Source organism: Sinocyclocheilus rhinocerous, unplaced genomic scaffold, assembly GCF_001515625.1.
Source record: "Sinocyclocheilus rhinocerous isolate Xijiao unplaced genomic scaffold, SAMN03320098_v1.1 scaffold321, whole genome shotgun sequence".
NCBI classification, from domain to species: domain Eukaryota; kingdom Metazoa; phylum Chordata; class Actinopteri; order Cypriniformes; family Cyprinidae; genus Sinocyclocheilus; species Sinocyclocheilus rhinocerous.
The window spans coordinates 1-13,781 of record NW_015640442.1 but is presented as its reverse complement, the minus strand read 5'-3'; the positions used below and the strand labels follow the sequence as shown (position 1 = coordinate 13,781).

The 13,781-nt window shown below is 37.7% G+C and overlaps 1 protein-coding gene across 1 annotated transcript in view; it reads right to left on the bottom strand.

Annotated features, from left to right (window-relative positions):
* The window catches only part of LOC107752723 (intron-binding protein aquarius), a gene marked incomplete at its 5' end in the record, with an annotated part of 30,289 nt that extends 18,932 nt beyond the window's left edge, over positions 1–11,357 (bottom strand). The window contains 8 exons of the mRNA XM_016568748.1: positions 3,135–3,270; positions 6,307–6,416; positions 6,607–6,717; positions 7,496–7,565; positions 7,722–7,868; positions 8,860–9,098; positions 10,445–10,614; positions 11,190–11,357. Of these exons, the coding sequence (XP_016424234.1) occupies positions 3,135–3,270; positions 6,307–6,416; positions 6,607–6,717; positions 7,496–7,565; positions 7,722–7,868; positions 8,860–9,098; positions 10,445–10,614; positions 11,190–11,357 (1,151 nt within the window). The remainder of the gene's footprint in view (positions 1–3,134; positions 3,271–6,306; positions 6,417–6,606; positions 6,718–7,495; positions 7,566–7,721; positions 7,869–8,859; positions 9,099–10,444; positions 10,615–11,189) is intronic.
* Positions 11,358–13,781: the final 2,424 nt, after the last annotated feature.

Genomic DNA, 13,781 nt, shown 5'->3' with positions numbered 1-13,781 from the left:
GCAGCGAGAGATAAGAGCAAAACAAATGAAAGCAGACCTGTGTGAACCTCAGCTCAGATTCACATGTCAATGCTGCGCTCCAGACCAGCGGTTCTCATTAGTGATGCACCGAAATGCAATCAAAATTGAAAAGTTTTTATTTAGCCGGAAACCTAAAATAAAGTCATTTAATTCATCAAATTTAATAAAATCGACACTCAAATAAAAACGGAGTTGCATATTTATATAGCATTTAAATTGCACATGAAGCAGTTTTATATATAAACTTAGTAAATAAACTTCTACTTCAATCCGTTGCTGAAATAAACATGTTTATACGGTGGTTGTAATAACTTGTTTTCATGACAGATTTATTGAAACATACATTAATAAAGATGACAGGTTAAGTAAAAATATGAATATGTATGAAAATTTAATTAAGTGCAATGAGGTTTGTTATAAAACTGACAGAATTAGAAAGCCGAGACTATATGTTTCATATTAGTAGCAGGATTGTAAAATGAATAGATGTGATTATGATAATTTGATAAAATGAAGAGAGCGAGCCGTAGTTATGGATCATTTTACTTTTTTTTGGTTGTTTCATATCCTGTTACGGAGACTAGGGCTGCACGATATATAGTTTCAGCATCCGCGATAGTCACATCACAGGATGTGCGATGTTTAGTATAGGCTTCTGCTCGTTATATTTATACTGATTGTTTTCTTTGCTCACACACAGACACGGTGTCTACACCGGACACGACAGCTGTACAGAGATACCCATTTTAAATACATTTAGTAGCAGAGCTATTGCAAGGGATTTTCAGTGCTGGAAATTCATTTATCCTTTGTTGAAACTTCCGCGTCGTCGAGGAGAGCGCAGGTCACGGTTGCTTAGCAACAGCAGACGCCACGAAAGCGCAAGCTCCCGAGCGCTTTGGAAAGAAGGAGAAATCGACGCGACTGGCGTTTTCCCACGCGTTTTTAGGCACGACATGTGAATGGCCCCAAAGTCTGTCTACACCGGACGTGACAAAGCAACCGTTGCCAGTCATTTGAACTTTGTGTCAGTACGTCATAAAGAGAACGCGGCATCAGTTTACTGTCGGGGATTTAGGGATTTGTCGTGCCGCATCCAGTGTAGACAGACAGCATTACTGATTATAATGGGTTCATTGTATTTTGTCGCGTCGCGCTGCTCGCGTCCGGTGTAGACACAGTGAGAGACACACAGATGCACGTGAACACAAATTTCTGTTCACTTCTGCGTCTATTTGTACCTGAAATACCGTGCTCTGCAAGTATCCTTGTAAACACAGATGCTTATGGCTTAGGTGAAGGGAAACAATTGAGAAAAGGGATGTGTAACAGTATATTGGTTTACAGAAGTTTAAAGGAACACTCCACTATTTTTGAAAATAGGCTCATTTTCCAACTCCCCTAGAGTTAAACAGTTGAGTTTTACCGTTTTCGAATCCATTCAGCCGATCTCCGGGTCTGGCGGTAGCACTTTTAGCTGCAGCTTAGCATAGATCATTGAATCTGATTAGACCGTTAGCATCTCGCTCAAAAATGACCAAAGAGTTTCTATATTTTTCCTATTTAAAACTTGACTCTTCTGTAGTTACATCGTGTACTAAGACCGACGGAAAATTAAAAGTTGCGATTTTCTAGGCCGATATGGCTAGGAACTATACTCTCATTCCGGCGTAATAATCAAGGAATTTTGAATGAGAAATGTGCACCTCTTCAACACACTGTTGCTCACAAGAAACATTTTAATGTGAGTATTATGACACAAGTGAGGTACAAAACTTTGTTTATAAGAGAAATAACTGGTTAGCAGGCAAATGTTACAACGTGACCATGCTTTTGCATTCATGCTGTTTGATACATTTAAAGCCATTCGCGGCTTTCTGTTCTGTTTTGCCCGTTGGTCATGAATTTTCACGACTCTAATAATATTTATGGTTTCTTTTCCCAAATCATCACCGTCTCACCCTCTAATTTCACAGGTTTATTTTACTGTCGTTCACTTTTAATCACTGTTTTTGCATCTCTTACTGTGGTAAACATGCAGGGGGAAATGAAAGATTTCGTGGCCATGAATTAAGAATTCGTTCCTATGACCAATTCGTTCCCTCATTTTAGTTAAATCATGGGTTTTCTAGGGACAAATTAATGAAACATGGACAGTGACCACACATTAATAAGACATAGGAACTAATTAACAAGTTAGGGTTAGGAAAAAATAAAGTTATTTTTAATTTCATGTATGATTGTATGATTTGTTGGAATCTAACGACAGATGACTGAGCTACACCTGTTTGAAGTCGATACATTGAGCAAACTCAATTCTGAGAAAAATGGAGTTAAGGTTTTCTGAAGGTTCCAAAACAAAATCACCTAACAACATCTTTTCCTCCAGTTCATTTCTTAATATTAATTACTATATTAATAATCACAATATAGCTATTTTTATTTTATCTTTATTATAAATAAGAATATATGCAAAAAAGCAATATAACAAATATAAGAAGTACCCCAGAACATAATCAGCGTTGTTTATGTTCAGTAGACGGCACGCGCATGCTGAACGTAAACAACGCTCATTACGCTGATTACGTTCAATACTCTCCAAAATGGCAGAAGACAGTAACTCGGGAAGAAGAATTGTTGAATAAATTATGTTATTGCTTTTGCGCACAAAATGTATTCTCGTAGCTTTGTAAAATTACGACGGAACCACTGATGTCACACGGACTATTTTACCGATGACCTTGCTACGTTTCTGGACCTGGGAACATTTCAGTTGTGTTGCTGTCTATGGAGGGTCAGAGAGCTCTCAGATTTCATCAGAAAAATCTTAATTTTTGTTCCGAAGATGAATGAAGGTCTTACGGGTTTGGAACGACATGAGGGTGAGTAATTAATGACCGATTTTTCATTTTTGGGTGAAATAACCCTTTAAGATCTTAAATGAAACTTGCGTGACATTTCTAGGTATAGAATTTTTTTTTTTTAAAGGAGCAATTTGAAAGCAGATGTTTGAGCTACCATCTTCCTTCGTACAGAAATGACAGTCAAAGAGAAGCAGATGCATGAAGCAGATCCTGTTCAGAGGGGAGTGACGTGTGCATGTGGTTGAGTACCTGGTAGAGGTAGAAATGTCCAGCAGTCTCACAGGTGTAGGAGACGTCACCAGGAACATCTAGACTCTCCTGCAGACGCGCCACCTCTCGCAGGAGCTCCAGACGGCGAGACAGAACATAGTTCACTCTTCCATACCTGACACAGACCAGAGGACAGTTCATACTCAACTCGACCACATCTCAGAGAAGACCATCCTGTCCGGGACAGAAACCCGTTTGCTAACTCTGTATCAGGGCTTTATGCTTCATTTTTTCCAAGAAACATGTGCTCCTAATTTGAGGAGCAATTTAGAAACATATGTGACCCTGGAGCACAAAACCAGTCTTAAGTCGCTGGGGTATATTTGTAGCAATAGCCAAAAATACATTGCATGGGTCAAAATTATTGAAAACTTAATTTTTGATTAGTAATATGCATTGCTAAGAACTTCATTTGGATAACTTTAAAGGCTATTTTCTCAATATTTAGATTTTTTTGCACCCTCAGATTCTAGATTTTAAAATAGTTGCATCTCGGCCAAATATTGTCCGATCCGAACAAACCATTCATCAATGGAAAGCTTATTTATTCAGCTTTCAGATGATGTATAAATCTCAATTTTGAAAAATTTACCCTTATGACTGTAAGGGTAAATGGACTGTGGTCCAGGGTCACATATTAGGAAAAAATAAAATAAAATCATATGTACACGCAACAATGAGCGCGCTTAGTCCAGCAGACAGCATTAGGTGTGTTTGACTTAAAGCGGCCCTGAGCAGACCGATCGATGAATGGGTGCTTTGATGTCATACACTGATTGGTCTGCGCAGCGCCGCTTTAAGACAAACACACCTACGGTAGATTCACACGGGGCACCAGCGTCGACGCTTGATGGAGGGCATGTCTGAAGCTTTGTGTTGACACGACTTTTGTAGTGACAACAGCCAATCACATTACTTTTCTGGTGTTGCATGAACATGAATGGCGATCTAATTGGCTGACACCTGCGTTGGCACTTGAAAATTTGAGCAAGCAAGCAACGCCAGTGACACAACACAACGGATCCACAACTCAGTTCGGCAATGCTTGACGTCACTCCATTCAAAGTAAATGACAGGCGTTGATGCCGACGCCCCGTGTGAATGTACCGCTACTGTTTGGCAAGTTCTGCCATGAAATATACGTCATTCAACCCGAACAATCAGATTGTGAATGTATCACTACACCTTTAGGTTCGGTATCTTTAGGTTGAATTTCAGAATCGATTCTGAGCTTAGTTTTTAACCAGATGCACGATGACGCTGAGTTTGCTTTAGAAACACCCGTATTCTGCTTGCTTCCAATTCCTCACACACATACACCACTCGAACCTTCCATAAAATAATCTTTCATAAAGTTCGGAAAGGTTGAAGTGAATTACAAGGACATTAGCGGGCTTCATTGCACAGGATGCACGCTTTGTTTGATGTTACACTTGAAGTGTGCGGTCTCGCTCGTCGGTATTTTCCTTACAAATGCTCTACGAAGTCATCATTTATGTGGTTTGGAATGCAGTGGACTTATATATTTAAAATATGAACCTCACTAACAGAAAGTTGCTTTCAATTTCAAATGCTGACGCGCACTTTGTTTGTGAAGACTGCTCGCGCATGCGGCTGTGTGCGACTCCGTGTTAGTGGTTTAATGTACTTGCGTCTCAAAATGGTTTTATGATGCAAAATTAATGTAAACACAGCCAGTTATGTCTTAAGGGATTAAACGGACAGGACAAACCACATTACTACTTATATTTGGACCGGAGCAGAGTGTGTGTGCGGTGCGGTGGTTAGCGTGACACAGCGCCAAACCAGACTTCTTTTTTTCCTCAATGGAAAGCATATTTACACTGTTTGACTCGTTCCCTGTCCCCTATATAGTGCACTACGTGCCATTCACTGTATAGAAAATATTAATTCTGTGGACAAGCGACCGATTTCAGCCGCGGCTTCAGCGTCTATTTTATAGTGTGTATAAATTTATAACACACTCTAGAATAGCGCTTCGGATTCTAGAGAGTATTTGATTGGACAGAAAGTTTGATGAGAAGCTGAAGTACGATGTGACGTCAAAAAAATCGTTGAGCTGTTTTGGCGGAAGTGACGAACTGCAAGCTTTGAATGCTTATTTCTTCTAAACGCGAATGTTGTCACTGTTTTGGAGCACACTGCCTTGTAGATAACCTTAAGACTAACATTGATACTAACACCCAAAAAACTTTAATTTTGATTTCATGGGGACTTTAATAGATCTCCCGCTGTCTATGACGTCATAGTAAAAAAACAACAGTAAAGATGAAGAAAAATCACTCACAGTTCTTGAATGGAAATCGTTCAGATAATCTTACTGAATACTGAAAGCACTCTTTGTTTGTTGTTTGTAATATGTTTCTATGCTCCTCTTTATTATTTGCTACTTGCTTGTATGTTTTGAAGATATATTAGTTTAAAATTCTTAACATACAACTCTTTTAATTATTATTTTTAATTATTTTAAAAAGTACTTAATTACTTATGTAAGGGTATGTAAATTTAAGGATTTTAAGATTCTCACGTCGGTAAACTAATTAATTAATAAGGGGGGGGAAAGTAGATCAAGAATAGTTCTGGAATCGGATCGTGACTCCTAGAATCGGAATTGGATCGGATTGTGAGGTGACTAAAGATTCCCACCCCTATTTAAGAGACATTTTCTTGAGAAAAATGGATACACACCAGAAATGTTAAATAAATAGTGCACTTCTAAGTATAACCAGCACTTGCCATTGTTGGGCTGAATTTATGTTGGACTCATGGACATTTGCATTACTGATAAATGCCTTTTAATTATTGCTTTTATTTGTAAATTAACTGCTTTTATGGAGAAAATGTTTGAATAAATTGTTGGAAAATTAATTAAAGTTGTTATTTATAGCTATGGTTATGATTTATTGACAAATTAACCAAATAATTAATCAATGAATAAAAAATAATCAACAGATTTATCAGGGGAAAAAATGTTAGATTAACTGACTAAACAGAAAAATAATTGATAGAAAAAATTAATCATTAATAGCAATAGTATATAGTAAATCAGAATTGATTTGGCCCATGCCACTTGTGTGCTGCTGTTAAATGTGTGCGTGCGTGCGTGCGTGAGAGAGAGAGAAAGCTGCACCTGCTGAAATCTTTCTCAGTCTCTAGTTCTTCTTCTCCATGTCCCAGACGCAGAAGGTGACGCTCATCAATGTCTAATGCCATAATCTTCTCAAACAGCTGGTTCAGAGCCTGAACAAGACAAACGCACCCATATTCAAAAAATTGACATACAGTAGAGAACTGTTTCAGTGATGTATATTTTTTAAGTCCCTATATAACTCACAGATGTTGAGATTGGTTTAATGGTCATGATTTAGCAGTTGAAGTGATTTGTGATCCTAACTGAAGCATTTCTTCAGTAACAGTGTTGTGTGTGTACCTGATTCGAGTGTGTGACGATAAGCGTCCTCTGCTCGGGGAAGTTGTGGTACAGGTTGGAGATGATCTGAACGGCCACGTCTGTTTTTCCTGTGCCGGGAGGACCAACAACCTACAGCAAAGAGAAAGAGCAAGATAAACACACAGGGAGAGACTGACAGACACTTTCATTACAGACTGAAAACCAGCTAAAGCACTGAAAGAAATATCAGTAACTGCAGTGAGATGAATATCTTTCTCATTATTGGCTGGGAGGAAGATAAGTCATGAGGCAAAGCAAAGAACAGGAAAATTAGAAATAAATAAAATAAGCATATATATATATATATATATGTCCTGCACCCACAGGTGCATATATACACACACACACACATACAAATGATTAGAACACTAGTATTTTGACAAGCTAAAAAATGGTTTTAAGTCAGTTATTTCTATCGTTTGCTATAGTGTGTCTGTAGGAAATATCAGTTTGCATTTCCAAACATTAATTTTGTAATTGTAATTTTGCTGTAGTGTGTCAGTAGGAAATATCAGTTTGCATTTCCAAACATTAATTTTGCCATTAATTGTAATAATCCAGTGAGAGTTTTGTTTGCTGCACACAGAGATCTGATCTGATCATCATCATCAGTCTGTCTGGAATGACATGAAGAAACAGAACAAACTGAGACAGACTCAATCCAGAAGAACTGTGGAGACGTCTCCAAGATGCTTTAAGAGACCTACCTTGTAAAATGAAATGCAAACTGATATTTCCTATCGACACACTACAGCAAAAGATTTTGTACCATTTGTTATCTGGTGAAAATACTAGTGTTCTAATAATTTTGGCCACCACTGTATATATAAATAAAAACCGTGTTAGGTGTAATAAAGAGATTTCTTACCATAGTAAGTCCCGGTTGCATCCCTGCACGTATGGCTTCAATCTGGGTTGATGTAAACTGGATTGTGTTTCTGTTGAAGTGGACAAAAATGGATGTCAGTGTTTCCATAACAGGCAAAGTTTATACGTATATTGAGTGCATCTTTGGCTGATAGGCTGAACCAAGAACAGATCTTGGACTGTCTAAAAGGTTTGGCCCTGAACCTGTGAGCATGAGCTCCACACACCGCTTGGGCTGGTTGTAGGGATACGGGCCCCTGTTGGGAATCACATGAGGCTCCACCACCAGCGTGAGATCTTCCTCATCTGGCTTCTCCTCCTCATTTGCTTTACGCTTTTTACCCTTCGCATTCTGTGCAGGGAATCGAATTCTGGTAGAGAAAAGAGACGCAATTTCAATCCTTCATCACAAATCATCATTGGGGTTGGTAAGTAAAAAAAATAATAATAAAGTTTAAAGAAATCTCTTCTGCTCACCAAGGATTGCATTACAAAATAAAGTAAAAACAGTAATATTGCGAAATAATTTTGCTATTTAAAGGTGCAGTAGGAGATCTCAGAAAATGGAAAAAAACATTTCTCGGTCCTACGCCTTCCACAGAATATGTATTTAGGGCTGTGCGATATGGACAAAAAAAACCTATCACGATTTCTTTGATCAATATTGCGATTTCGATTTTAATCACGATTTTGACACACACAGACATGCTTTAGTCATTAATGCATTCAGTGTGAATTTGAAACATATTTCCAAAAGAAAACCAATTAGAGCTTTATCAAGAAGCTGTAACATGTCTCTAGAACAGACATAAGGCAAAATAATCACTAAGTAAAGGTGTAACAAAATGTCTGTAGAATAGACATATGGCAGAAAAAAATAAAACAAAAATCCCGTGTCCAGGGATTTTTTTTGCCATGCATTGGTCATAGAGCGCTTTGTGGCGTTGCCTCAGATGTTGAACTAGATTTGTTGCGCCAAGTTCTCACGTACTCCGTCTGCAGTGCGTATACAGTATGTGTATGCGATGCAGAAGCGTTGACTGTGAAACAGTAGACTTTAATTATATGCATTTATGGTGTAATTACTAAATTTCCGTGTCAATCCATGTTAATTTTTACCGCGAATAATGCGCTGTCACTATAATTCAGCGCGTGCAGCACAGCAGAAATAGACTTGCGCCTGTGTCGAGCTCGTCCGTCCTTTGAAAGCTGTGCGGACGTGGCTGTGCGCGAGACGGAACGGAACGCGGAGAGTGAAGTATACCCGGGCCTATAGACTCCGTGCGGAAGCGATTGCAGCATGACTTGCAGACGCACCGCTCCTGGAGCGCACTGCAATCGCGTGCAGTGTGAACGCTCTGATCGAAAGGCGGGACCTGTCGAGCGGGATCTTCCTCGGTCACCTTCACCGTGTGGTTGGGGAAACAGGACTTCAGGTGCTCGATGGACAGGAAGGTGTCGTTGAAGTCCAGAGAGGGAATCTGGTTAGGCATCTTTGAGTAATGAGCACTACCAGGATCTCCATAACCCAGAATAATGTCGTGAAGCCAGTCGGGCACCACACACTCGGTGTTCATCAGGTTACGAATGGTCTCCAACACGGCCTGAACACAACAAAACAAATTCATTTTTGATCACTGTGGATGGACGAATCACCAAAGCTCTATTTTTTGTGTTGATTAAAAGGCAATATCTACTTCCAATCTGATTAGGCGCTTCCTGGCCAGCGTTTTTTAGCATCATTAATAGATAGTATTTATTAATATTTCAAATTTGTTTTTTTTCCAGATGTTAAAGTTTTATTTATTAAACGATCTACCATTTAGTCTTTTGAAATTGCTCTAAGAGTATTTCAGAAAGCGTTTCAGCACTAAAACTAGCTTCTACATCTGTGGAACGTTAGGAGTAGTGAAGAGGACTCCTAAGTCACTAAGACCAAGCCACAAACTATCCTAAAATAGCTGTTGCCGGCAATCTGCCTTGGAATGTATACATTTCAGAAACATTTGACGATAATGAGCTTTTAGAAAGGTATTGCCTTCGGTTTTGGAGGTTATCCCAACTCCAATTTTTTCTTTGATTATATCCTTGTTTTCATTAACCAGTTGGGTAAGAAGTAACAGCTGTTCCGTCCAGTTTGGTTTTCTTTTACGTTTGCATGTCTTACTATAAGTCATGATTATTCTACTCTGTTAATTAAAAGGTTGTTTATTTATTTGTTTATGGCAACATGACCTTTATTTGAATATGACAACATAATATCACACTCTACATTATTTCTATGAATAAATCTCTGACAGAGACTATCAGCCAATCACTGTGTGCATAGTTAATAAGCATCCTGACATCATCCATAGCAACGAGGTCAACTCCGCCCCCTTACTCTTAGCTTAAGATTTCTCTCTATTCCTTAATAAAAGTTTGTCTCAGCAGCTTTGTGAATTGGTTTTAAGAGAAAACTCTTAGCTAAAAACTTTTACTGCTATTTAGGAGAACTCTTAGTGGTAAGATAAAATGTTTTGTGAATACGGGCCCTGAATTGCTAGATGTGAACTCGGAATTCTGAGAAATAATGAGTCAGAATTGCGTAAATTCGGAATTCTGAGAAAGTCAGAATTCTGAGTTTTTATCTTGCAATTCAGTTATTTTTGCGAGAAAAAAAAAGGCAAAATCACAAGGTAAAAACAATAACCTTTTTAAAAAAAATGTATTCCATGGTGCAAACAGGCTTTCATATTTTACTATTTAAATTATGAACCAATCACTTAAACTATAAATTTAACTAAAATTAGAAATTTTGCATTGGCAACCAAGTTTTTTTTTTCTTCTTTCAAATTAAAGTTATTATTTCAGCTATTGTTTATTTAATTTATATACATTTTTTAACAGTTATATATTTTTAGTTGCAGTCAACAGTCTACTGGCAGGCATATATCGGGAATGGTCTGACCTTGAAGTTGTTCTCTTTGGGTTTGCGTCTCATGATGATATTGAAGGTCTCGTAGGGGTCTTCTGCTCCGTTCTGGATGCTGTTGGTCATGTCCTGCTGGTACTGGTTTGGGTCGAGCCATATCCGGAACGTCCTGGTGTCACCTTTTAATTTGGGCTTCGGATCAGGACCTTTGCACAAATAAAACCATAAATTAGTCACAAGATGATTCCTCATTTGTAAGTTGCTCTGTATAAAAGCCACTGCTAAACGAATAAATGTAATGATGGAAATCAATATTCAGTCTAAATTGAGGTTAATTTGTCAAGTGAATTGACACTGAAATCACTGGACCAGAAATGACCAGTGATACTAGACCACATTCAGAAGGTCCAACAGTGAGGACCGTCCAGGGTCAGTGTGAGAGAGATTCAGTTTTCAATACTGATAATCAGAAATGTGTCTCGAGCAGCAAATCAGCATATTAGAATGATTTCTGAAGATCATGTGACACTGAAGACTGGAGTAATGATGCTGAAAATTCAGCTTTGATCACAGAAATAAATTACATTTTACAAGATATTCACATAGAAAAGTTATTTGATGTTTTTGCTAGATTTTTGATGTGTGCATGTGTTCATTTGTAAAAGCATGGCAACCCACATGAAACTCTATGCTTATGACTTGTGCTTAGAAAGCTCTGACAGTCTAGTCTGTGCTCTGTCTGTTGATCACCCGGTTCAGTGAACTCAGTAAACGGTCTTACCTTCCTCTATGACGCGGCCCTTATCATCCAGCATGCCCTGCACCTCACAGCCTCTCACGTACACAAGCCCGGCCTGATCCACAAATGGCTGCCGGCGGTCAAAGCGCGTGCCGAAGAGCAGGTTGGGCCGCACCGTGATCAGAAAGCAAACGTCGTGCTTGCGCAGCCCTGTAAAAACGAGCAAAGATGTGAAGAGATGGAATGAAGAAAAGCTGTTGTTGTACTTACATTTATTAAACTGATATTATCAGCTTCACCGGCATTAACATGTCAAATACAAATGAAACATTCAACAATATAATAATACAATACATTTTACAAGTTTTTCTGAGTCAATCTCAAGTCCTGATACAAAAAAAATGTGTCTCATAAGAATATAAAATTGAGCAAATACTTCAAATAGTTTGTTATTTCGACATTCTAGCCTCACCATCAAAAGGCTAGAGTCAGTGTTATTTTAATATCACTAATAAACTATTAGTTTTCATTAATATTTTTAACATTTAAGTTTTATATTTTCTGTTCTCATTTTAATTATAGGTACATTTTTAGCAATTTTGTTTTTTGTATTTTTGTCATTTTTATTAGATTTTTTTATATTATTTTTATTAGGTTTTAGTTTTAGATATTTTCGTACTTCAAATGAAAATGAAATCAATTTAAATGAAAATAGTTACTGCTATGGCAACTAAATAATATATACTGTATTTTTTTATATTTAAGTTACTATTAAACTTAAAGCTGCAGTCAGTAAGTTTTTCCTCTTTGTCGCCATCTCTGTTTAAAACCTGCAATTGCATTTATTTGCGGAATTATGTTCTTAACCCTTTAAACCTTTAATGAATGTAATTATTTTGATCAACTCTTAACGAGCATTGAGCAGTCCCTCTAAACCGAAGTGTACCAGACGCCTCCCCGCCGCGAAAATATTACTAATCATATTTTTCTAACCATGGCCTTGATCAACAAAACATGGATATCATTTGAAAGTTTCGAGTTTTTAATAATTAGGTATCATTTTAAAGCTTAGAAATTCAGCTTTCGAATGCATCCAACCATTTTGATCGACTCCTAACCAGTGCTGCCTAGTTCCTCTAAACCGGAGTGTACCGCCGGCGGGCGCCCCCTAGCGAAGAAAAAAAAAAAAATCATATTTTTCAAAATAACTGCCTTCATCAACACAAAATAGGTGTCATTTGAAAGCTTGGAGTCTGAACTTTACAATGCATGTGGCCACTTTGATTAACTCCTAAGTAGTGCTGAGTTCTTTGCGGATAAATAGAAAAAAATGTTTTCATAATTTATAAAAAATGTTTTTTTGTGCCATGTACTCAAATATGTCAGAAACATCATAAAGCTCAGCTAGTCATGTGTCATATGTCATTTGAAAGGTCTCATCGAGTAGAATAAAACAAGTATAATTGTTTGGGGCTTTGACTAAACTTGAGTGAGGCATTACTTCAAATTCAAAACAACAATTTCAAAACTGTAAAGGGCTAAGAGAAAGGCTACCTTGGTTCCAAATGCTGTAACGTTTGATTACTTCATAATATCACCACAAAATGTACTTCACATACAGCACACATGTTGGCGAGCATCACCAAAAAATATTCTTTCTCCTACCTTATTTCTTTCATGAGATATTGTTGACTAAACTTGAGTGAGGCATTACTTCAAATTCAAAACAACAATTTCAAAACTGTAAAGGGCTAAGAGAAAGGCTACCTTGGTTCCAAATGCTGTAACGTTTGATTACTTCATAATATCACCACAAAACGTACTTCACATACAGCACACATGTTGAGGAGCATCACCAAAAAAATTATTTATTTCTTTCATGAGATATTGAACGTCAAATAAGAATGATATGAAAAATTTCCCTTGACCACACAAATTTTTCTAACATTTTATCACCTATTTCGCAACATGAGTATATTCAAATGCAAATATTTTTTCCCCCTAAAAATATAGAAAGATTTCTATCAAACGATACCTACCTTTTGTATGGCACTCAGAAAACAACAGTTTTTAAAATTCCTTCAGGGAGTCAAGAGCTAAACAAAAAGGCCTGTTTTGTTACAAAATACTGTAACTTTTGGATACTTTATGCTATCACCACAAAATTTGAAACAGATACAGCTAACATGCTGGGGAACATCATCAAAAGACGAATTTTCCTCCTACCTTATTTCTGTCCTGAGATATTGAATGTCAAATAAGACCGATATGAAAAATTTCTCTTGAGCACTCAAATTTTCCTAAAATTTTTATCAGCTATTTCTGAGCAGGAGAATGCCCAAATGAAATAATTTTTTTCTACTGAAAGTACAGAAAGGTTTCTATCAAACAATACCAAGCTTTTGACTCTCCTTGGTACAGTGTTCGAGTTATGAGTCATTATTTTTGTGTCACTCACAAAAAACAATCAACTTCAGTGAGGCCAAAAATGCCCTCAGGGTAGAGGTCTGCATTCCCGCGGCTCTCCCGGGTGGACCGACCAGATTTTATGCGCCGCGGGATTAAATTCCCAAATAAAACGCGGTAGCCGTCAGTAACTCTGGTGTAATTTGAACGGGAGCAGGCGGTCTAACA